The sequence below is a fragment of the Sebastes umbrosus genome, chromosome 12 (assembly GCF_015220745.1).
Source record: "Sebastes umbrosus isolate fSebUmb1 chromosome 12, fSebUmb1.pri, whole genome shotgun sequence".
NCBI lineage: Eukaryota > Metazoa > Chordata > Actinopteri > Perciformes > Sebastidae > Sebastes > Sebastes umbrosus.
This window is the reverse complement of record NC_051280.1, coordinates 25,564,560-25,587,040: the sequence shown is the minus strand read 5'-3', so window position 1 is coordinate 25,587,040 and position 22,481 is coordinate 25,564,560. Positions and strand designations below refer to the sequence as shown.

Sequence of the window (22,481 nt, the reverse complement as noted above, 5' to 3'; positions counted from 1 at the left end):
TGTGTATGTGAAGATGGATCACTACAGCGAGGGAACACAGACTGGCTCTTGTTTGTTCACTTGTTAGTTAGTTAGTTAGTTAGATAGTTAGTCAGTTAGTTAGGGTTATTTTTTGCTCCTTAACTTTAAAGGTCCCATATTATACTAATTTTCAAGTTCATACTTCTATTTTGTGTTTCTACTAAAACATGTTTACATGCTTTACTGTTCAAAAAAAAAAAAATTTTTCTCATACTGTCTTCCTGAACATATCTGTATTTACCCTCTGTCTGAAACGCTCTGTTTTAGTGCATTTCAACGGAATTGCATTGCTAAGCAACAGTTTGGGTCCATGTTTACTTCCTGTCAGCTAATATCATTCACATACACTGCAACAGGAAATAAACTGGGACCCATTTCGAATTTTTACATTTAAAACTGTGTAATGATCTAAATATTGCATATTTGTGACATCATAAAAGGACAGAAATCCTAACGGCTTGTTTCAAACGCAAAATTTCTGAATATGGGCTATGTGGATTTCTCCGTAAATTGAGCGTTTTGATACTTTCACAGTATTTATGTAGCACTTGAACCTGCTTTATAATATAAAAGACATGAACATTTCACTTTTTACAATATTCTGTTCAGTTCTGTTCAAATTAACTTTTTTTTGTGTACATAATGTATATTTATTAGTATTAGTAGGCTATTGTGTAGCCTACAACTGAGACACAGCTTGACATACTGTACTTTATACATGCAATTAGTTGCATCTGGCGATAATATTCAGGTTACATCAAATTATCTATAACATTATCAGAGAGTTTTATTTTATTTTATTTTTGGGGGGGTATAGGAAAGGGGTGATTCGTAATATGAAGATGATAGTAGTGACGGGGTGGCATTTAGCTTAACTTATTTTTATATATATCTAAGTAAATGTTCAGGAAGCATCCTTGTTTTCTATACTTTATTGTAAAAGTGAAAAAAGTGAAATTTCCAATTGCTTACTCTGCATCATTTTTGCATTCTTCATACATACATATAATTTCATAACTATCATTGGGCTTATTCACTCATTTACTAGCCTGTAAGTAAAAACAACTATAGTTTAAAGTAAAGCTAATGCAGCTTTGTGGCGCATTGTCATTAATTTTTTCTATTTGCCACACGTACAAGAAGATTTCTTTGTGGATTTTGAATGTTGCTCTCTTGTTCATGTATACTTCCTCACTGGTCTGGGTCCTGCTCATAGCAGTGAGAGGCTTTGTTTATCTGTCTTAGCCTTGTTATTGACTGGTGACTGAGTTAGAGTGGTCACTTGGTAATATTTACTTATTTCCCATTGTTACATTTGTATTCCCTGTTTGTATGTTTCTTGTCATTTCATTTAATCTAAGACTGTGGTCTGCATTTGTTGCAGCAGGAATCAGTAGCAAAGTAAGAGCTCTCTCTTTCTCTCACATCTCTGGTACACATTCAGGCTGTCAGCCCACTCTTCAAGGAACATGACACAATTTTGCAAAATTGCTCCACTTTGTGGCTGCAACTTCTACAAACAGCTTTAGTGCTTTGGTTTGTAAAATATAATCAAACTTATAATTTCAAATCATAGTTACTGTTTCACCCAAAATGGCAAAATAGCCTCAGTCAATTCAAGTGAGGTACAACAAGTGATGACATTCTATGGTAAATAAATCCCTCAAAAAACCTTTTCAGTTTTGACAGGAAAAGGTTTTTTTGGACCCTCTAATGGCCACCTCCTATTTAAATGCAAACATTAACTATCACTTATGAATAACCATACTTTAGTGAGAGACTCAAAGGTAACAGTTAAAAAGCTTTAAGTTGAATGATAACCATATGGTTTACTTTGTCTCCATCATCTGGTCAAACAGTATCACAACAACTAGTTTTTTCTGGACGGGGTGGATTGTGCCAGCTCCTTTAATAATAGGGTCTTCTTTATGGGTTGGACAGGAATCAGTGTGCTTAAGAGACACAGAAATGCTCTGCTTTGAACGATCATTTCTGATATATTTAATAACCTATTTAAGCATATTTAAAATTACATCTAAAAAAAAAAAAAAACGTATGCTGCAGTAAGGCTCCAATGTAATGCAGATATTTGTCTAAAAATAATGTGTTGGAGCTATTTATTTGTTGTTAGTGTTTAGTTGTTGTTTAACTAATAAGTAAAGTTTTACTAATAACCAGTATTGTTATATTATTCTAGATGTTTGTTTTATTTAGATTGGATGTTTATAGTTTTATTTTACTAGTGATTTGTTTAGTTTTATTATTATCTTGTTTAGTATATTTAATTTTTGCGTAAATTAGTATTTTTGTTTTGTTTGTGAATTGGGAGGTAGACAGGTATAGGACCAGCATGCACCTGGGTGGGCCTATGCTTTTTTACCAGAACAAGAGAGGCAGCGACAGCCATGATTTCTTTGTTCTTGGTTTGCTTTTTTGAATAAATAAATCATACAAAACACAAACTTTGCATGACCAAAGGACTTTTTTGCCCGTGTATAACACCTATCCATCCATGGTGCATCAGTGGCCCTTTGATTTAAATTTGTCTGACAAATTTCATGTCGTTCAGAATTGTGTTTTTTGCATTGATAATCTCTATTCAATGCATTTCTGACAGGGGATTGTTCATTGTAAGTTGAACTGCAGGAATTTCACCGTGGACACGAGTTGTTTACAGCTCACGCCAAGAGACTTTTTCAGAACATGTGCATGACTAAATTATTCTAAGTGAACACATCATTCAGATTGTTCTATATAAAACAAAGTTAAGACCCATCATAGTGACACATTCAAACTATATGTATAGCTCTATGTAACTGTAAAAGTCTCAAAATGAACTCTGTAGATACAGATCATTTGATCTAATGTTCATACCATGGACTCAACAGTTTTGATGTGATTGTTTATTGCAGCAACAAAAAATGTGAAGCGAAGCAAATCCGTATACAGTTTGAGAAAAACAAAATGCATTGTTATTTTAACAATTCCCAAACGCATTCTTCATCCACGTTGTCAGAATTTTGAAAGACCAAATTTGCCAAATCGTCTGCGTCCTCAGCAAGACACCAATATTAGAAAATGTAACTTCCAGAACATGCCTCATTATAGCCCAGCAGATCAGTTCAAGCATTCAAACTATGAACGTATGAACGGTTAATAGATCATTTTTAAATGACTGATCTAAAACAATTCAACTTCAGGTTTTTCTGCTGAGGCCAGGTGGATTTCATTAAAAAAAAAAGGAAACTAAAAGACCAGATTTAGCTAAAGGAGGACCACATTAACTTCTGTAACATTCACTGAGTAATTTTTAAATCCCATTTACATTGATTTTGTACTTTCAATTTTTCACAATTTTCATTCTTCCTGTGACTTTATCTCAATGTGTAGTAGCATAACAGGCATTTAAAACCAGTAACATTTGATTCTAGCAGACAACAGGGGGAAAAAAGAAATGCAGAAATGTCAAAACTAAACAAAACAAGCCAAATATACATCCTCCAAAAACCTCTTTAAGTACTGTATGTAGAAACTCAGCTCTATGCAGTCATGAAACAAACAAACAAAAAAAGGCACAAAGAAATCTCTTAACAACAATGAATGAACACATCAAAATAGAAAGGTAGAATGTACTTTCACACCGACTGACTGAATCATCAAAAACAAAAATCCATTTTGTTGTTGAGTTGATCTTTTCTGGAATTAGTGGACCTCACTGCTGTTAACCGGGGTCCCAAACATGTTTGTAACATTTTTCTTTCTTTAAAGCAAAAAGGCTTTCCATATCAGTTCCATATCATAAAGCCCGAAGAAAAACACATTACCAGCATTTGATTGAAATGAGACTCACTAAAGAAACCCAGAACACTGTAAAGACAGCTTCTTTACCTTACTAATGAGACAGACGTTTTCATAAAGAGCTGAAATTAAAACTACATAAGCGTTTGAAACATGACAGATGGGATCTAAAGATGCGGACAACATTGTTGCATTGTGTAGCGATGCATTGAATATGTACACATTATGGGAAACACTGTTCCCGATAATAAAAACATCCACTCCTACAGTGAAATATGGAGGGCACTGCCTCCGATACGGACACACACTGGTAGGCAAAAACTACCTTCTAGTTTTTTCCACATTATGGAAGACACTGCTCCCGATAATGTTTTGAGAGGTGTACATGTGACCAAGGGACCGGTACTGACAGACAGAGAGGTGTGATGTATGAGCTGGCCTTGCCTTAAAAAATAAGACCAATCCAGTGTCAGTTTAAAAGAGTTGTGCTGTTTTCTGAGAAGTTCCTGATGGTTCAGTGTTCAGTCCTGTCCGTCGGTCAACATGTACACTTCCTTTTAAGCAGATGCTGCTTTTGTCATTTCGACAGTATAACTGTCATAATTATGGAAGGCACTGCTCCCGATAATTATACACTATGTTTTTTTATAAAAGGCAATAAAAAAAAACTATTTATAGTGAACCCTGCCACTGATAAATAAATAACACAATAAATAGACGTACGGTTTCTGTTTCAGTGCCACGTGGTTGGAGACCTTCTCCCTCGGGGGTTTTTGAAAGGCCTGCAGAGATTCGCCCTCATGTCAGGAGGCGGACGAATCAGGTTATTACATTTTTCTTTTTTTAAATTGTTGCATGTAATTAGGACTTCTCTTAAAAAGATCAATGCTGCACGAGTGTTAAACGATGCCAGCTGATTGTCCCAAAAATCTATTTCTACGTGCAACACAACTGTATTATGTCGCATTCACACCAAGCGAATTTTCGCCTCGCTTTACTCGCATGAGTTGGACCGCCGGGATCATTCGTGTTCATTCGCGTTACTCGTTCTAGACGCGCCGGAGAGGAGAAGGGGCTCGTCTCCATAGATACCAACATCAACTTCTCTTTCTGCTATTTCCACCATCAACCATGGAAGAAATAACCACTGTTGATGCTTTGTACATGTTGCGGAAGTCCCAGATATGTCGGAAAAAACGCCGGCGGGGCTCTGTGAATTTCACCATGCTGTATTCACATACAGTGTCATTGCACTGACTGTCGCCTATCTAGCAAGCCACACGTCGCTACCCAAAATAAACAGATTAGGCTGTCATTTAATTAATTAAACATATACATTATTAATATATTGCATTATATTGAATCGTAACCCCTGTATAATGAACGTATTGTATTGCCAGATTCGTGCTATAACACAGCCCTAATAGACATTATAAACATAGAGTTTCGTCCCGTCTCTGTAAAAATATGAGGTGCTATCGTAGCTCTTGGTGCCTGCAAACGGCCACAATAAGTTTGTCCTCCATCTCTGATTCAACTACATCAGGACATCAGTGAATCATGGGAGAATCTCAGCGCTGATGGGCTTTCGCGACACAGCGTCACACACATTTTTTTGCTATAGTTGAATTATTTCAACTCGCGCGAATACGTGAATGACACATTTTGCTTTGACTTTCTATGGAATCGTGTCACGTGAAAAGTTCGCTCCGCGCTTGGTGTGAATGCGTCATTATGGTTAATAATCTTCGGTCCTTTTTCAGCACCTTCTGAATCTCTGAGTTGAGTAGCAGATTTCAGCACAGTATGTAATTATAGCTACCAATACGAACCAGCTCAGGTTTGAACGCGAGGCTACAGCACCAGTGGAAAAATACCAGCAGATTTGATTTGTAATAATTATGGTAAACAGATGGAAAGTCGTTAGCTTATAATATCATACTGGCCTTTTTTGCGTTTCATTCGTCTCTGAGCTGGCAAACACAGCCTGTCCTGTGATTGTGACCTGATGATACTGTGCTGAAGAAGCCTCAGTTTCACTACATTCAACTCATTCATGAGGGTAACATCATTTTAAGTAGTACTGCCACATAACATGGCTATTTGAAGGTAGCACCAAAGTATTCAGAATGTGGTAATTAAATGCCACATGTTAAAGTTATTGAAGAATTTTTCTTTCCAAAATGGAGAAAAAGAAAATGACCCTCTAAAGTTTCTTTTTGTTAAGGCTTTAAGGCTTAAGTACATTTGTATCATTAATGTTTGGCTTTATGGAGAATTTCAGAAAGATGGAAGATGAGCTCATCACTCAAATGTTGTAGGGGATGACTGTGATATTGGTATCCGTTCAGTAACGGCTCCACTAAATTAAATTAAAAAGCTGTGCATCTGTTGGTTAATGATCACAGCCTACTGGTTTTCACTCCGGTTGTGATGAGAGGGTCAAATCATGAACAAAGCAGGAGGGGGGGGGTGAATTAACTTTTTAGATTTCATTATCCAAAGACCAGATGTCCCCTGCTAGTGAGTTGGCACAGCCCTGAATGGTCCAGGTCGCCAGGGCGAACTGCTTGCGGAACAGGTCGGCGTCTGCCTTGGAGTCGTTGGTCCTGAGGGCGTCCAGGTGGTTGGACACAGCCTTGAGGGTGTGAGGTCCGGAGCCCAGCAGGATGTGGCGGAAAGGGCTCTCTTGTGGAGACACATAGGGCGACAGGAAGTTCCTTTCCACCTACGGAAACACGAGGAGAGAAAAATGGTCCAGTCACTGGATTGTTGTTTTGCTTTGATGAATAAGATGAGGTGACTGTTGAATTACATCCAGTCTAAAACTAGAATTACCGCCTTGCGGTTGTATGCCTCCGCCACGAGTTGCAGTTTACCTCCATGTCTGTCCAAAATGTCATCACTTCATCATTTTATCCTATTAAACGTTTGTGTGACATTGTCATAATTAGTAGGGGTGGGAATCACCAAGGCCCCAAGATCTTATTGCGATTTTGTGATATGAGGAGTACTGCGATAAGATATATTGCAAATGTATTACCTCTTTTCAACTGCAAATGATGCAGTTTGTCAACATCTGTTTCATCTAATAAGATACAGTTTTCACTCTGTTCATCTCAGAGTTTTCATTCACATATTTTGAGGTCAGAGGTCAAGGGACCCCTTTGAAAATGGCCATGCCAGTTGTTTGGAGCGTTATTTAGCATTCTTCCAGACAAGCTAACATGACATTTTCTAGTTTCATATGATACCAGTATCTGAGCCTACTATAAGTCAGATTGTTAAGAGGTTGACAGTTACCTGGCAATATTGCCACGCAAAATATCGCAATACTATGCTGTATCGATTTCTTCCCCCACCTTAGGGATGCACCAATCCTACTTTTTCCGTCCCGATAGCATAGCGATACCTGGGCTTTGGGTATCGGTGATACCGAGTACCGATCCTATACCAGTGTTTAATTAATAAACTGTATGCCTCACTGTGTGGAAGTGACTTAAGTCATTCTTTTGTGAGTAAGGAAACATTAGGCCTGACTTAAACATTGCTTTCTTAACTTTGTAAATCAAAATGTAACAAATATATATATATTTTTTTAAATTACATTTTTTTTTTAATTACAATTAACTGTTATTTATTATTAAATAATAAATCGTACTCCAGCAACTTAGTAAAAAAAAATCTTCAAAATTAACAGGAACTACAATTATTAGAATTACAAAAGTATAAACCTTTGTAATGCAGCAACAGAATGGTCCAAATTAAAATCCCAGTATAAAATGTATATAGTATATAAACTTAGGACTGAATAGATAACGGAATAGGACTGAATAGACTGAATAGCCCCGTTGTCACCGATACTCAATCCAGCTATCTGAGTCAGTATCGGGCCGATATCAAAAGGACAAAAGGACAAGGACAAGGACAAAAATACAAAAACACACAAATGTCTCCTGTGAAATACCCAAAACTGTTCCAACTTTGTCTTACTATAAGCATTGGGTGTCCTACATGAACACATATTTTCTGCCACTGATTAAGAAAACTGGTTTTAAGGAAAAAACAGAAGATTATTTATTCCTCAAGATACCCCACATTAAGGCATGTTGAGAGTTGAACCGGAGGGCATACCCACAGAATATGCAGCAATAACTTTGTTTTTGCACGTATCTAGTCCAGGTCTTACCGTCATTATGCGGTCATTAATGATACGGCACATCTCAATGTCCTCCAGGTCGCTGTTCTGGATGTCTGCCATCAGCCTGCTGGAGGCGCGGCTGTAGGAGCCGGTGGCCGAGATCAACCACTGCATTGACAGGGCCTTGGGCAACAGCTGGGGCTGCATCTGGAAGCACACGGAGTATCCACGGGGGTCATTTAGTGTTTGGAATAAACAAAATTAAATGGATATGCATCTTCTAGGCACATTTGAGAAAAAACAGCAACAAAATTAATTTAAAAAAGGCACTGAAAACTTGAATTTCAATGCGGAGTTAAATATACAGAATTCATTGATTATTAATTTCTTGCATACGGGACACTCACCCTCTGAACAGCCTTGACTTTCACGTTGATCTTCCCCACTTGCATGCTTATAACCTTGTAGTACTTCATCACGTCCATCCGCAGCAGGTGATCGTGGACCAGCCTCAGCGCCATGTGACCCGCGAACCGGGTCGCTATTTCAGCCAGCTGAGGAACCTGGTTGCCCGTCACCAAGTTCAGACTCTCCCGGGTGTCCAGCATTGTGCCAAAGTACTTGTAGTCCTGAGAGGGAAAAGCAAGATGTGTTAAGAATTACAGTTAGAAATAAAATTAGGGCTGTCAATCAATTAAAATATTATAACACAATCACATGCTTGTCCATAGTTAATTGCAAATTAATCACACATTTTTGATCTGTTCAAAATGTACATTAAAGGGAGATTTGTCAAGTATTTAACACTCTTATCAACATGGGAGTGGGCAAATATGCTGCTTTATACAAACGTAAGTAAATATTGATTATTGGAAATCAATTAACACTCAAAAAATATTTAATTTAACTTATAGTACGACGGGATGACTTACCGAGGTACCAGAGGTGAATCCAAATGAGACCGAGGGAATGCCAGAAAAGGCGAGGAAAGGATACGCAGCATTATCCATCTTCAGAGGCTCCAACCTGGAAAATAGTTAGTGAACATTAGCCAAACATGAGAATGACGGTTAACCTACACATTCCAGCTGTGGATGTGATACTACTGAGAACAGCTTGGATGTCATGGAGATGTATAAACACTGATGAGACACACTATGGATGTGATTGGACCAAACGGCCTGGTCAAACTTACACAGATGTCTCCCAGTTGCCCCTCGCAAATTGAGAAGAGAGAGTCCCAGCCTTGTTTGGGGAGTTCACCTGAGGAGATACGTAGATTATATAAACTGAACATTCACAAATAAATTGATGATATTATTTCTCTAATGACAATACTACAGGCTTGTATTAAATGTGCTTCCAGCTGTGGGTTTACCTCGTTCATAGTGCTCTGGATCAGGCTGTGCATCAAGGGACTGGTTGCCACTTTAAATCCTTTGGGACCTGGAAAAGACAACTTACACTCAGTCATTCTGAAAATCACATGTGCTGTCATATTGTAGGCACAGGAAGCTGTTAAATATTTAATAGCGTAGAAGTAAATACCCGTTACAACTCCATCCAGGTTGATGTAGGAGAAGGCTTTCATGCTCAGAGAGGTAACATAACCCTGAATATGGAAAAACAAAAAAAAAAAAATTAAGGAAGGAGTACTAACACCAAAACTGCTGATCAAGAAAATTGCAGATGGGAAAACCTTTAGTGCAAAATGAATTGTGCGATTCTCACCTCCAGCCACTCGGTGGCGCCAACACTCCCATATTCTCCGGCACTCCAGCTGGCAAACACGATGCTTCTCCTCGGCTTGAATCCGTCTGTCGAGGAGACGACAAATGCACATTAACAGAAAATACTCAGATTTTGACAAAGCATATCCTCGGACCATTTTCTTCAGCTGCTCAATGACTTATGTACGATCTGATATGAAGTGTAGATCAAATCCATCAATATCATTTTAGTCAAAATCTGACATTAAAAACTACCCATCAGCTGCCACTGAGACTTACCGTTCTTCACCATATCTGAGATGGAACGTGCCAGCTCAACAAGGACGCTGGTGCCGACGGTCGACGCGGCAAAACCTGCACCCCAGGCATCCCTCTGGGCGCCGATAACCACATATCGATCTACAATTTAAAAAAAAGAAAAAAAACATTCATCACCCATATTCTTTTTCAGTACACCGACTTCCTGATCGCAGTATCTCTCAGTTGTTAAACCTCATTGTACCTGCATCCACAAAGCCTTTGATGACCCCGAAGATATTATTGATCTTTTTCTCGGCAAGAACGTTGTTGACCGACACGGTGATAACGTCGCTCTCCTCTCCCAGTTTGTTGGGGCCTCCCCACTGCACCGGCATATTCTGACCCCCGAGCTGCCTGTAGGATGCAGACGATACATGTTAGCAGCTGGAGCAGACAGTCACAGTGCGAGAGGAATATTTAGTGCGTCGTTTCCGCAGCGTATGTGAGCTGTACCTCAGAATGCTGGTAGCCATGGCTGCTGTGATGGTCTGAGCCAAGATTTTCGGCAGGCCCGAAGACTGGACGGGGGGAAACTGGGTGTGGTTGAAGGAGGGGAAGCCTGGGGTGTAGGGATCCCCTGAACCCAAGTGGACCTGTGGCACACGGACAGAAGACGGTTAAATGTAAACAGTTTTTAAAAAACAGGTTTTAGTTTGCCCACAGCTATGATTTGACTGTGACATTTTGAATGCTTTTGTATTCCTGAGTTATCTTCCCAGCAGCCTGGAGCCTTACCCTCAAACTTCTACATTTTAAATTAAGAAAATTATATGAAAAATACTCTACAGACAATTTACACATTGACTTCTAAGCTCTTATACCCAAGATTTCTCTCTTTAGAAATCAAATAATCCTTTTAAATATAAGTTTTAAGGCTTAGTCCCCCCCTCTGGCTTACCATTAATTGTAGGCTCTACTTAAAAATATTTTAAAAGTCTTTACAACCAACTGGCAGCTGATCAAGCTGTGATCAGCTGCCACCGTCATCATAAAACAGACGTTGCTTCACGTGAGGCTTCAGAGGAAAGGACGTCTCATTTCTCTAACTACATATTTCCTCGTTTCCTCTCTCCTCGCATGATCTCCTCTGAGGAAAACGTGGATGCAATTAAGAGACTTGGGATGCACCCAATAACAAGCAGTCTTCCCCTACTCTGCTTTTTGCTGGCGTATTGCTACGTTTCTGGCTACATTAGAGCCACCACTAATGGACTAATGTGAGACCATCAGCAAAATACAAACAAAACAGGGAACCACCGTCAATACATGGCTCCATGGCACCAATGGGTGCCTTTAAAGTTGTTCAATGTAATATCATCAGTACACTAAACAAACTACATATGTAATATATGTCTCTCCAGTGGGTTTCATCTTCTAAACTGTCCTCACTCACATGTCCAAAGAGCTGAGTGTTTGCTCCAATAGAGTACTCGTCGGGGTCCGCGTAGATCAGCACAGCAGAGGCACCCGTTTTGGCAGCATTGGCGACCTGTAAGCAAAAAGAACAAAAGAGGAGTCATGGAAATTATTATACGAATTCGTACAAGAATCATGTACTTTAGAGTGAGGAGAGAAAAAAAAGAAGAAGAAAGTTTACTGTTATATTAAAAGTTATACTGAATTTCTTAATATAAACACCCACCTTCTCGGCAAAGCTGATCCTACCAGCTCTGACCAGCATGACCCTGCCTTTCAGGTTGATGCTCTTGTCCTGCAGAAACGTGAAGTCATCTTCCCGCCCGTAATATGCATACAAGACGGCACCCTGGGAAAAAAAAAAAATTAATAAGATACTGTATTTTTCTCTACTTCATAATAATACAAAAATCTCTACTTCATTTATCTTATAGATTACCGTTACTGTTCCATTGGCGCTGTAGGACAGGAAGCCCTCTGGACGCTCCTCCCTCCCGCTCTTGAAAACAAAACTGTTGGAGCCAGAAGCTGGGGGGTCGTCAACCTTAACAAAGTGCTCATCGGTCCAGTATTTCATGCCGTACTCTTTGAATTTCTGGATCACCTTGTTCGCCAGAGCCTCGTCACCTGGAGAACCAGCCCGGTGGTTGGCACTGGAAAACTCACTAGGAGAGGAGGAAATAAAACATGAGGGGGAAAGAAAAGAGAGACAAAAACCAATGACTCACTTTTAAAATCTATGAATAGACATTTTGCTTCGCAGCAGATTCTACAAGCTGTGTGTGTGGGGGTTTTATGTTTACCTGAAGACCGGTTCAAATTTGGCTGCGGTGAGTTTCTGAGCGAGGAGCTTTTTGACATCGTCCCAGTCCATGAGGGGGGCGGCACCGGTCTCGACGGCATTTGTTTCTTCAAAAGTGGCCACGGAGGCTGCACAGATGGGAGTCACATCCTTCTTTCGATGAACCAGGTAGCCGATCAAGTAGCCTGTACAGAAGCAACGGTTTCAAATGAGGAACAATCAGGGACAGAGAGGAACAATCAGGGACAGAGAGGAACAATCAGGGACAGAGAGGAACAATCAGGGACAGAGAGGAACAATGGCACCGACAGAGAGAAGGGCATACAAGAACAGACTGACGGCATCAAGTTACAGCCTCAACCAAACAGTCAGCATTTTGAAATACTACACCACCAACGGATGACAGTACTGTACAGCATGTATACTTTTCACGTCCAGTGAATTACATTGAATCTACCACTACATGCCAAAGCCTGACTTCTAGATATAAAAGCTTGTCTTGGTTTCTCTGTGTTGCTCAGAGAAGGACACGGTCACACTTGAGCAGTGTGTTTTCAGATGATAAAAAGCAGATATGATGACCTTCCCCACATGAGCCTTAAGGTGAAACCAGTTTTGTTGTACTTGATGATTCAGTTCCTCTTACTGAGAATTTAAATCTAATTAATAATTCAGTTTCATCCTGGTTGAACTGTAAAAAATGTTACTTCTTATTATAAACATAGGATCATCTTACCGATGATGAAGATGAGGAGGGTGGCGGCGGCCATGAAGCAGAGGTTCTTCGGCGTGCGTCCGAGCTTTTGAGCCACGTAGGGTTTGCGGTTGGAGTTGTGATTGAGGTTTTCTCCCACGCCGTTTCCCCCGACCTCCTCGTCCATGTCGGACGACAGCTTCATCTCCACCTGGCTGTTGTCGCCTTCCATGTTCTGGGTCAAGTTGAATCGTGTGTAGGAGTGGGGCTCCCCGTTAAACTGTAACGACAGAACGATGCCGGTATGAGGAGAAAATATGGTTTATTATTTAGCTAAGGTCATATGTGACAAATGGGGTTGTGTCCGATAATGACTTGACTGATGTATTATGGATGTGAAAGTACAGGTTCCCCCTTAAATGTCCAACATCAGCAATACAAGTTGTAGCTTTAATGACTTAACTACTGTTACTAAAATCCTTTATTAATGTTTATTTGGTCAGTAATAATCACCAACTTTTGGGTTTACAGGTTGTGGGAAATCCCATTTCCTCCTCCATGAGTTGCTTTGCCCCCACAGAAAATAAGTTTGTCGACACCGTTTTAACAGTTACAGTTGGGCTTATTGGTTTTTCGTAGTAAAGGAATCCTTTTGTTAAAATAGCAATATCTATATCACAATATGACTGTACCAACTAGAGTTTTATTTGTATTTTTCAAAGTAAAATAAGTAGTAAAATACCCACAATAAATTACTGTAAAAGCTCAGTTTCTGTTTCGTTTCACTTTCATGATCACCCACTCTTTCTAGCTCTTTTTCTTTCTCTGTCATTTTTTTAAACAAAGTAGCACATTTAACATATCCGTCGGTGTGTGAGGGTTACAGATATCAAAACATTTTACGCCCGACAAAATCACTGGTTTCTGACAAATTGTGATTAGGCTTGTAGGCCTAAGCACATGGCAGACAATCTAAAAACCTCATCATAACAATCACAAATCTCTTTTAAATAAATAATATGCATAGATATAGAATGCTGAACAGTGCGTAACAAAATGAACTTACAGCAGTTGCTTTTGGAGAACTAAAAAAGAAGGATGGAAGATGACTGAAAATGAGCACTACTCAGATCTTCTGCCTCGAAGAACTGCCAAGAGGAAAATGGAGAACTGCTCCCTGTTTCCGTTAATGTCTACATATCTACATATTAATTTCAATAAAAAGTAATTAAAAAAAATTGTTGTGACAAACTTTATCATAAATGGGTTGTGCTAGGTAAGGGAAAATGGAAAAAAAAATGTAAATGTTGAATAATGTTTATTTTGCCATTTAAGTTTAAAGTCTGACAGGAAGTAGTTCACTATTGGTGAAACCAGGACTGCGTGGTGCTCATTTTCAGTCTCCTCGAACTCTCTGTGATGGCTGTCATAAAGCAATGGCTGTAAGTTAATTTAGTTGTCTGCTTATTTCCATAAGTAATACACGTACTACTAGTAACAAGTACTACTCTCCCATCTTTCAAGTGGTTACGTCTCTAGTCTGATGTTGACAGCACAGCTGATAGGTACGTGGTTTGTTTACGTGCATATGCATATCACATTCTTTATTGATACGTTACTGTACTTATTGCGGGTAAATAAGCACGAGGTTGTGTTTTTCGAGAGCTAGAAAAAAGAAAAATGATTTAATAACAACTATATGTTATAGCTTATAAATCCTTAAAGTATGCCTTATTTAAAAGTGGTACAGTTTTTGTTCCTTGCACCGATTAGAAAATAATCCCATCACTAATCTCACTCAAGATAAATTTACAGCACATAAATAATATGCAACATTAACTGTGCTGAAAATATTCTCAAGTCACTCTTCCTAATAATCATTCAGCATGGTGTTGATGAAATGTAAAGTAATAATTATCTGTTCCCAAACATTCAATTGTGCAACACGGGCAGTTAGAACAACACTCATTTCAGAAGTGGTAATAATGGGGAGGATAAGTCCTTTAGAGCAATGCTGGTTATTTTAGGATTTAGGTTGTAATACTCACAATTTTGGATATCGTTGACCTTGCCTGATCCATTGCTGCTTCGATCTACAAAGGGAAACAAACAAAGAAAGTGTATTAGTGAAGCATCAGGCCTAAAGATAGATTGTAGTCGACTTTCAAACTCTATCTTGAGTATTAAACTCATCCCTTGTAGACTTGATGGCTATAAATACTTTTTTAACAGCTACGTTTCAAGTCTACAAGGGATGAGTGTGTTATACTCAAATGATTTTAGGTGGAATATGATTATACATTATTTCTATACAGTGTGTTACTGTTTCACTTCTTGGAATAACGGGGTGTCCAAAGAACACGTCCCACCTCTTGTCCAAACATCCATGGGGTTTCCTTTGCTGCTAACTTGAAAGGCAGCACTGTTCCCAGGCACAAAAGACCAGTGTCCAGCACACAGGTCAACACAGACTCCAAGCCTCCATGTGAACTCCATCGCCAGAAGAATACAATAACAGAAGAACTAGCTTTGATTCAAAAGAGGGGCCAAACACAGCAGGGTTTCAATGTAACAGAGGAACAAAACCTGAAATTCAAGTCTTCTGTGTGTTTTCTTAAAATATTATAATCAATATTTAGTGGAATACGAGCTATGCATGTGATCGCCCTCAGGAGAGAGAGGCTTGCTACGTAAGGTGCTTCATTTACGGAGGATCACATGGGTCAAAACCTGTATCTCTTATGTGAGATAATAACCAATTAGAACCACTTTGCTTTCATATCTCATACGTATGATATATCATACACATATCAGATGAATCATCGCATCTATTATAAAAGCATATTAAGGCGTAGGAGAGACAGTGTTACAGTATAGAATTTCTGACCACTCGGTGAAAATTTCTATTGATTCACTGATATTTAACACTCGGGACACTGCATAGTCACTTCATGGCCTTCCACAGCTGTTTTTCCATGCTGGCCATGTGACAATTTTGAGTAATAACCATAGACCATATTTAAGAAGTGGACGTAATCACCGTGACGTCACCCACTGATTTGTGTACTGCCGTTTTGAAGCATTGAGTTAAACATTTTGGCCGTCGCCATCTTGTTTTTTTGCAACCAGAAGTGACACGCGAGGGTGGAGCTAAGTACCTACGAACACTGAATAAGACGTTTTTAGGCGACCAAAATGTTACGATTAACTTTCATGAACTGAAAACACACTGTGAAAGGGTAAAAGTTGAAAGACGAAAATGCGGACAACTCCCAGACCGGAAAACGCTGTGGTAGCGACCTGTCAATCCCAAGGTAGAATTATAGCCAATGTCCCACAGGTGAATGGTTTACATTTTCAAAATAAATGGAAAAAAGTTATCTGCATTTTTTTTTTTTTTTCCCTTGTACTGAAAACATACCAAACCGTGAATTCTGTGTGCCATTACACCCTTAGTCATTATCATTTAAACTTAAAAAGGTGACAGTTTATTAATGTCTGTAATAAACACAGCATTTAGTGGTGGTTTAGTAGTAGACAGTGTATGTGACTACAGTGGTTAAGAGGTCTAACAAGATTAGCTTATCACAGACTTCAACACATCCTTTTGTGATGATAAGGTTCACAAGCACAACATTGAATACACGTAGTAGCACATGTACTATTCTATTGTATTGCAGAGACATCATGTATGCCCTTTTGGGGAAGTTACTCAATGAACAACACACGCTACAGAATAATAATAGTGGCATCACTTCCTCGTTCACCATAAAAGCACAATGGTGGGTGGGAAGGTCGGTGATTTTTTGTTCCAATACGGCTCGTACAACTGGATGTCAACAAAAGAAGCTGTACAAAGTTACGCCATGTTTCTACAACAATACATACCGGGTGACAACGTGCATGCAGAAAACACAAATGGGGTTGGAGAAAGGCTGTCTACCAGTTGACAGGGCATCATTATAGACAACAAAAGGCCATATAACCCGGTTAGATAGTTGTACTTTTTTTCCTTGTCCTTATCTCTCGGCTACAGGGGGCGACCTACACATTCAAAGCATTTGCAAAATACTATCGTAGGTAACATGACCCTCTAACGAAATGCCTTTCCATGAAGAGTTGGCGGTGGTTCACACAGTTCCACCTTAAACCAACCAACTAACTTCTTAAGCCATAAGCAAAGCAACTCTTACCCAACCCTAATCTAAGCAATAGTGTGCATACAGGATGCATTGCATTGACTGAGAGAGCGCTCATGACCGCTCCTTCCCTGTCTGACCTTCAGAGAACAAAACAGACCGAAACTTCTCAAACAACCCTGGTCTTATCAAACCCAGTAGTGGAGAAGAAGTTAAAGAGAATTATATAGCCTCTCAGGGGTTAAACCATTACCACACTTGCCGAACTTTGGACGGAATAAAACACTGCTTTGTTGACAGTAGACTTGAGCACAAAGCACATATTCTAAATATGGCTCACAGCTTTGTGCACCATCTCTGTTCAGTTTATTCTGTAATGAAACAAAAGTAAAGCTAAAACTGAAAATAAACAAAAAAAGATGCAGACTCTTTGCCTTGAGTGATTATGCTGTGTGCTGTGCGGCTAAACAGCAGAGAAAGAAACTCTTAATGATCCCTATGGGCCAATTTACAGGCTCCGCTGGAAGGAGATCCCAAACTGGACATTGCGTGAGGAGAGCTTGTGTGTGGGCAAATGCCAACGGGACACAAACGACCAGGCAGGCCTGCACTAATTTGCAGCGCCAAAGCATGGCCTTGCTATACTCCGACAGCGTGCTTCCGAGACAGCACGGATAAAAAGCCTAACCTTGTACTCAGAGTGTATTCAATAAAGCAAATGAGGGTGCAGCCATGGATCGCAGCCATACAATAACTTGGCTCGGAAAACACTTTGGCTATGCTCGGCATTATGAAGTACAGCTAACTTTAGAACGTGGCTTGGCCTCAGACAACCCCAGGACTCCCTTGACTTCTGCAACCTTGAGGAAGGATACAACCAAGTGCATTAGACCTAAAGGTCACAGACTTAATGAGTAGCCTCACATTTCCTTATAGATCTTATAGAACCTAAAGACACTTGACGAATATGGACTTTAAAACAAAATGGTATCAGACCAGGCTTAGCTGCTTTGTGAAGCTAATTGCTCTCTAAGGTGGGCAGGGCCGTGTCTATAATCTTACATACCAAACATACCGGGCCTTAATACTTTAATCAGATTAGCTACTCGCTCAGTTGAGAGACCTATGGATATTAGCAATATAAAACAAATCACAAATCAAGAATGAACAGGTACAAGCACAAAAAAAGACCCACAGCTCCACTACAAAGTGGTAGCATGTGCATTATGTCCTTGAAGGGGTCAATTTGCTCGTAGGTCGTCTCTGAACCCCGACTTGTATCTCCATTGAATAATTTTTAGCCAAGTGCGTGCAAAACAGAGATAGTAAGAGCAAACTTGAGTCACGCCCTTCTGGGAACGCCACTTGCAGGCATAACCTGTTAGACAGTCATGCTAAATGAGGGCAGGACAGCATGGCCCCCGCTAAACTTTAACAAGAGACGATATTGGATTTCCTCTGCACACTGAGCACTTAGAAAAGTTGTGAATGAGCCTGCTATTCTCACCTGTTATCAAGACTTTTCCTTTAAAATAATGCAGACAGAATGAAAAAAAACTATTGCAAAAAACATGTAAGAAAGTTGAACTTTGATATTATGTTCAACTTCAAGGACAGCATAGCCCTGCAGACAGAATCAACATCACAGTCTGTGTTTGAAAGGTGAATTTCTTTTTATGGTTTCCTGGGTCAAACATGTCGCAAAAGTAGCTTCCTCATAGAGCTCTTTGTAACTGAACAAATCCCGTATGAAAAAACGCAACCATTGCTTCATAAATAGGTTATAGACGCTGTGGCAAGAAAACTCTTGTTCTAATATTACAACAGAACTATTGTGAACTCAGTTCAGAGGGTCGTTGAGAGGGGGGGCCATGCTGTAAGAAGTCGGAGGTGAAAACGCCTTTCATACAATAACTGAATCAATCACACTTATTCACTAAATTAACTTTATCGAACAAGCATGCCATCCAACTGTTAGGACAGTCCAATGTAGTTATATTACAATGCTGACATCATTCACCAATGACCACTACACTTAAACAACAACTTAAATTATACGTTAACTACATTACATGATTATAACTAGTGAGTGCAACCATAACATAGAACATAATAACTATCATTATGGTGGTAAAGACCTATTTGTCTGAAGGGCTTTGCCATCAGCTAATGGTCAGGCTCTTAATACACCTTCTTTGAGTTTAAGTGTCAGTTGGTGTCGCAAAAAACAAACTGATGACTAATCTATCGTGGGAACACTTTCAACTCATGCAAGAACAATCTGTTATTGCATCTGATTAAACAGCATGGAATGATTTTATCACATGTACTTGTGATCGAAATACATCCCTCCATCTTTCCAGGAAGAGCCACATCGTGTTCTTCCGGTTACAGTAAAAGCGTTGAGACGTTCCTGGTGCCTCAAATACCATACAATTAAGAAACAACCCTGTCTGACTAGTGGTTGAGTCTTAACTGGAAACACGCACAAAGCACAAGGAAATAGCACTGTTTTAAATCTAAGTTTTTTATGAACACCCACTAGACGAGATTAAGTTATATGATAATAACTTGGATAATAAAAAAATCATTATCATACAGTGAGTGTACCCATTAATGATTTTCAGCATGGGCAATATAACAACTGACAGGCCAAGCTTTGATTACTGAACTTATGCTACCACATCAAGTCCATCTTATAACCAATAAGCCTGTTTACTTTGTAGAAAACACTCTTGACAAGCTGATAATTATACAGCTCAACACAAGCAAGTATAGAAACCAGCATAAGATATTTTCAAACTTGATTAATTCCCTTTATTAAGGAATTCAATGTCAAATGTTTCTCTCTGATTAAAATCTCCAGTAATCATGAACATTAATTTTTTTAAAAATTCCTTGGTGGTTGCAAAAACTTCACAAATTGGTCTAATCCTGTAGGCGTCTTGCAACATAACCGTTTCCACCCAACTTTTGCAGAGTGAACAAAATGATCAATGCACAGAGTAGGAAACATTGTCGAGGGAGGAAAGAGTGAGGTGTGGGAGACAAAAAGAAACGGTGAGAAAAAGAGAACGGCGATAGGGGGCGGTGGGAGAGGAGAAGGGGAGCGGGGTCAGGGGTGCGTAGGAGTCATTGTGCTGTGGCACATCATGTGAGAGTCACACTGGGTGAAAAGCTCTGAGTTGCTCATGGGAAAATGAGCCAGAAGAGGCAGGCAAATCCCATGTATTAGCAATGCACAAGTATTTATAAAACAGCAGCACATTCTGAATTATAGACTGGAGCAGCAACAGAGGATGCATTTGTATTCTATGCAGAGGAGACACTGAGCTATTGTCAGCTTTAAGCAGTTTGTTTTAAACTATAATGCAGGTTCTGGTGGGCATTTTCACAATAGTGGGTCCTATCTATGTACACCGGGGTTCCACCAGGTGGCACTACAGTGTATGCCCGTTTATCAGGTACATACTAAACCCTTGTGGAAGACAGGAGTGTAAGAAAATATCGAAAAAATCTAATATTGGAATATTATGTTTTGTGATACTGTATCGATCCTCAAAAACACTATTGATTTTTAATTAATAGTAAGAATGCAAATATTAACTCAATAAATACTTTTATTAATTTGCAAAGAGATGTGTCCTCAGTGAATGTGCCCTCTCAAAGTAGCTATAATGTTGGATTGGTCTGTGATAAATGCAAATGCAGATCCCACTGATCTGATTGCATTAAAAAAAAAACTTGTTTTTACTCAGATTTTATGCATATGGTGGTGTTTTCTTTATACTATGACAGTTTTCCTAAAATTAGATTTAAAAAAAAAAAAAAAAAAAAAAAAAAAAAAAAAAATCACAATAGACCCCCTTATTTACAGTATCGCAATATATTAAATCGTACCCCCTGTATCGTGATACGTAGGAAATGAATAAATTCAAATGCCTAATACTACTACAAAATACAAGCAAACACAAGCAAACACTGCAATACTAAATAACAAGTTACACCTGTTTAACTGTGTATGTGACCTTTAATGAAATGAGGCAATACTTAATTGCTCTTTTTCTCAGGCTTTTCAGTTGTCAAGTTCACCTGCTGCTACTTGGTGTTGCATGTTTCACTCATGACTAATTACCACCTTAGGGACATCCTTAACCAAATATAGCTCCAATTCCTACCATATGGTAACATAAGGTCTCTGACAAATGTGAATGACTGAAAGGACTGTAATACTGTGCAATATGCTGCCTTCCACTGTGTAATTGTAATTGTCTGAAACATATTATAATTATTTATTTTATTTATTTCATTTTATTTTATTTTTTATATTTATTATGAGAGTTACAAGTTATTTTAACATGGTCATGTAGCATATATACTGTATATTTGTATTCTGGGGGTATCGTTCCTATGCAGAGGGTAGTTTAGTTTATTTATTGACTACACTGAGGGCGTTTTATATTTTAATAATTTTTTTTTTGTTGTGTTGAGTTGAATGTGCTACTTATTCTGTACTGTAATTACCTTGTGTCTTTTCTACTTTCTTTTCTTTTCTTAAAGTTGACTCTGTGTAAACTGCTCAGAATTCCAATATACTTATATATAGATGCAAATGGCAAATAAAAACTCTTGAATCTTGAAAGGCATCTCAAAATCGACTTATTAGCTTCACCTAAATATGCACAATCTGTTTGTATTATTATTATTAAATAAACAGTCTAGACTGGAGGTTATACAGCTATGGGTAGTAAAGATAAGCTTATCTCTGCAGAAAGCCTATTGCTGCCCCTGTCAAGGTCAGCAAACAGGGACAGTGTAATGTCTACCTACTGACACTGTTACCCCTCAGGAAGGGTCATTCAAGGAAGCTATAGCTGTATTTAACACCAGCAGCAGCACAGATAAGCTCAATACAAGATGAACGTGACTACCAGCCACCCTCATTATGGCGCCCTGGTTGAACTGGCAACGTGACAACCAATAGATTCATATCGAGAGTCATAATGAGAGCAGACATGTCTTGAAACCAGTCACAGCTGCTGCTGCTGCTGCTGTGACGCTACACGCTTTGTTCAGACACGTTAGCATTTCATTCATAACTGTAACATGACTTTAAGATACTCAAAAAGGAGTACAGTATATTAGACTTTTGTTTAACACACTCTCTAAAAGGTAAAAGAAGGTGTACATCCTTCCTTCCTTCCTTCCGCAGTGAGAGTATTGTTACATTTCAGTACAATAAGCTCTCAGTTTGAACTCTTTATCTAGCTTCTTAGCTTGTTTGTGATGGATTAAAACTCTCACCTTCTTCTCTTCAACACGACTTAAACCGACTGTTCTTCTGTGACAGCCCTTTAGACACGAGGTTGCTCTCCTCCTTGCTGCTTCCTTGCTATCTGTGCTCTTTCAGCCGGGTGCCCTTGACCATGCTGCTTCCAGT

The 22,481-nt window shown here is 39.1% G+C and overlaps 1 protein-coding gene across 3 annotated transcripts; it reads right to left on the bottom strand.

Annotated features, from left to right (window-relative positions):
• Positions 1–2,909: 2,909 nt before the first annotated feature.
• LOC119498541 (transferrin receptor protein 1-like) lies at positions 2,910–22,481 on the bottom strand. Of its 3 annotated transcripts, XM_037787495.1 has the most exons (19): positions 22,467–22,472; positions 22,346–22,433; positions 14,951–14,995; positions 12,945–13,182; positions 12,210–12,393; positions 11,846–12,071; positions 11,633–11,755; positions 11,384–11,479; positions 10,444–10,583; positions 10,193–10,344; positions 9,970–10,089; positions 9,692–9,777; positions 9,509–9,572; positions 9,339–9,406; positions 9,156–9,223; positions 8,893–8,986; positions 8,368–8,589; positions 8,009–8,167; positions 2,910–6,547 (listed from the first exon to the last, which is right to left on the bottom strand). In XM_037787495.1, exons 3-19 carry the CDS (start codon positions 14,981–14,983, stop codon positions 6,305–6,307), a joined length of 2,316 nt encoding a protein of 771 aa, XP_037643423.1. In that variant the 5' UTR covers positions 14,984–14,995; positions 22,346–22,433; positions 22,467–22,472; the 3' UTR covers positions 2,910–6,304. The 3 variants fall into 3 exon arrangements, with proteins under 3 accessions (XP_037643423.1, XP_037643422.1, XP_037643424.1); XM_037787494.1 differs by having other exon boundaries at positions 22,346–22,481; XM_037787496.1 differs by lacking the exons at positions 14,951–14,995; positions 22,346–22,433; positions 22,467–22,472 and adding an exon at positions 13,969–14,066.

What these genes read in the sequence shown, in the direction of transcription:
- LOC119498541 (XM_037787494.1), bottom strand. Translation starts at nt 14,983, where the DNA reads ATGGATCAGGCAAGGTCAACGATATCCAAAATT. An exon ending in AAATTTGAACCGGTCTTCAG is followed by an intron (nt 12,072 to 12,209) that starts GTAAACATAAAA and finishes CTCCTCTCCTAG; the next exon opens with TGAGTTTTCCAGTGCCAACC. An exon ending in GGATCAGCTTTGCCGAGAAG is followed by an intron (nt 11,480 to 11,632) that starts GTGGGTGTTTAT and finishes TTTTGCTTACAG; the next exon opens with GTCGCCAATGCTGCCAAAAC.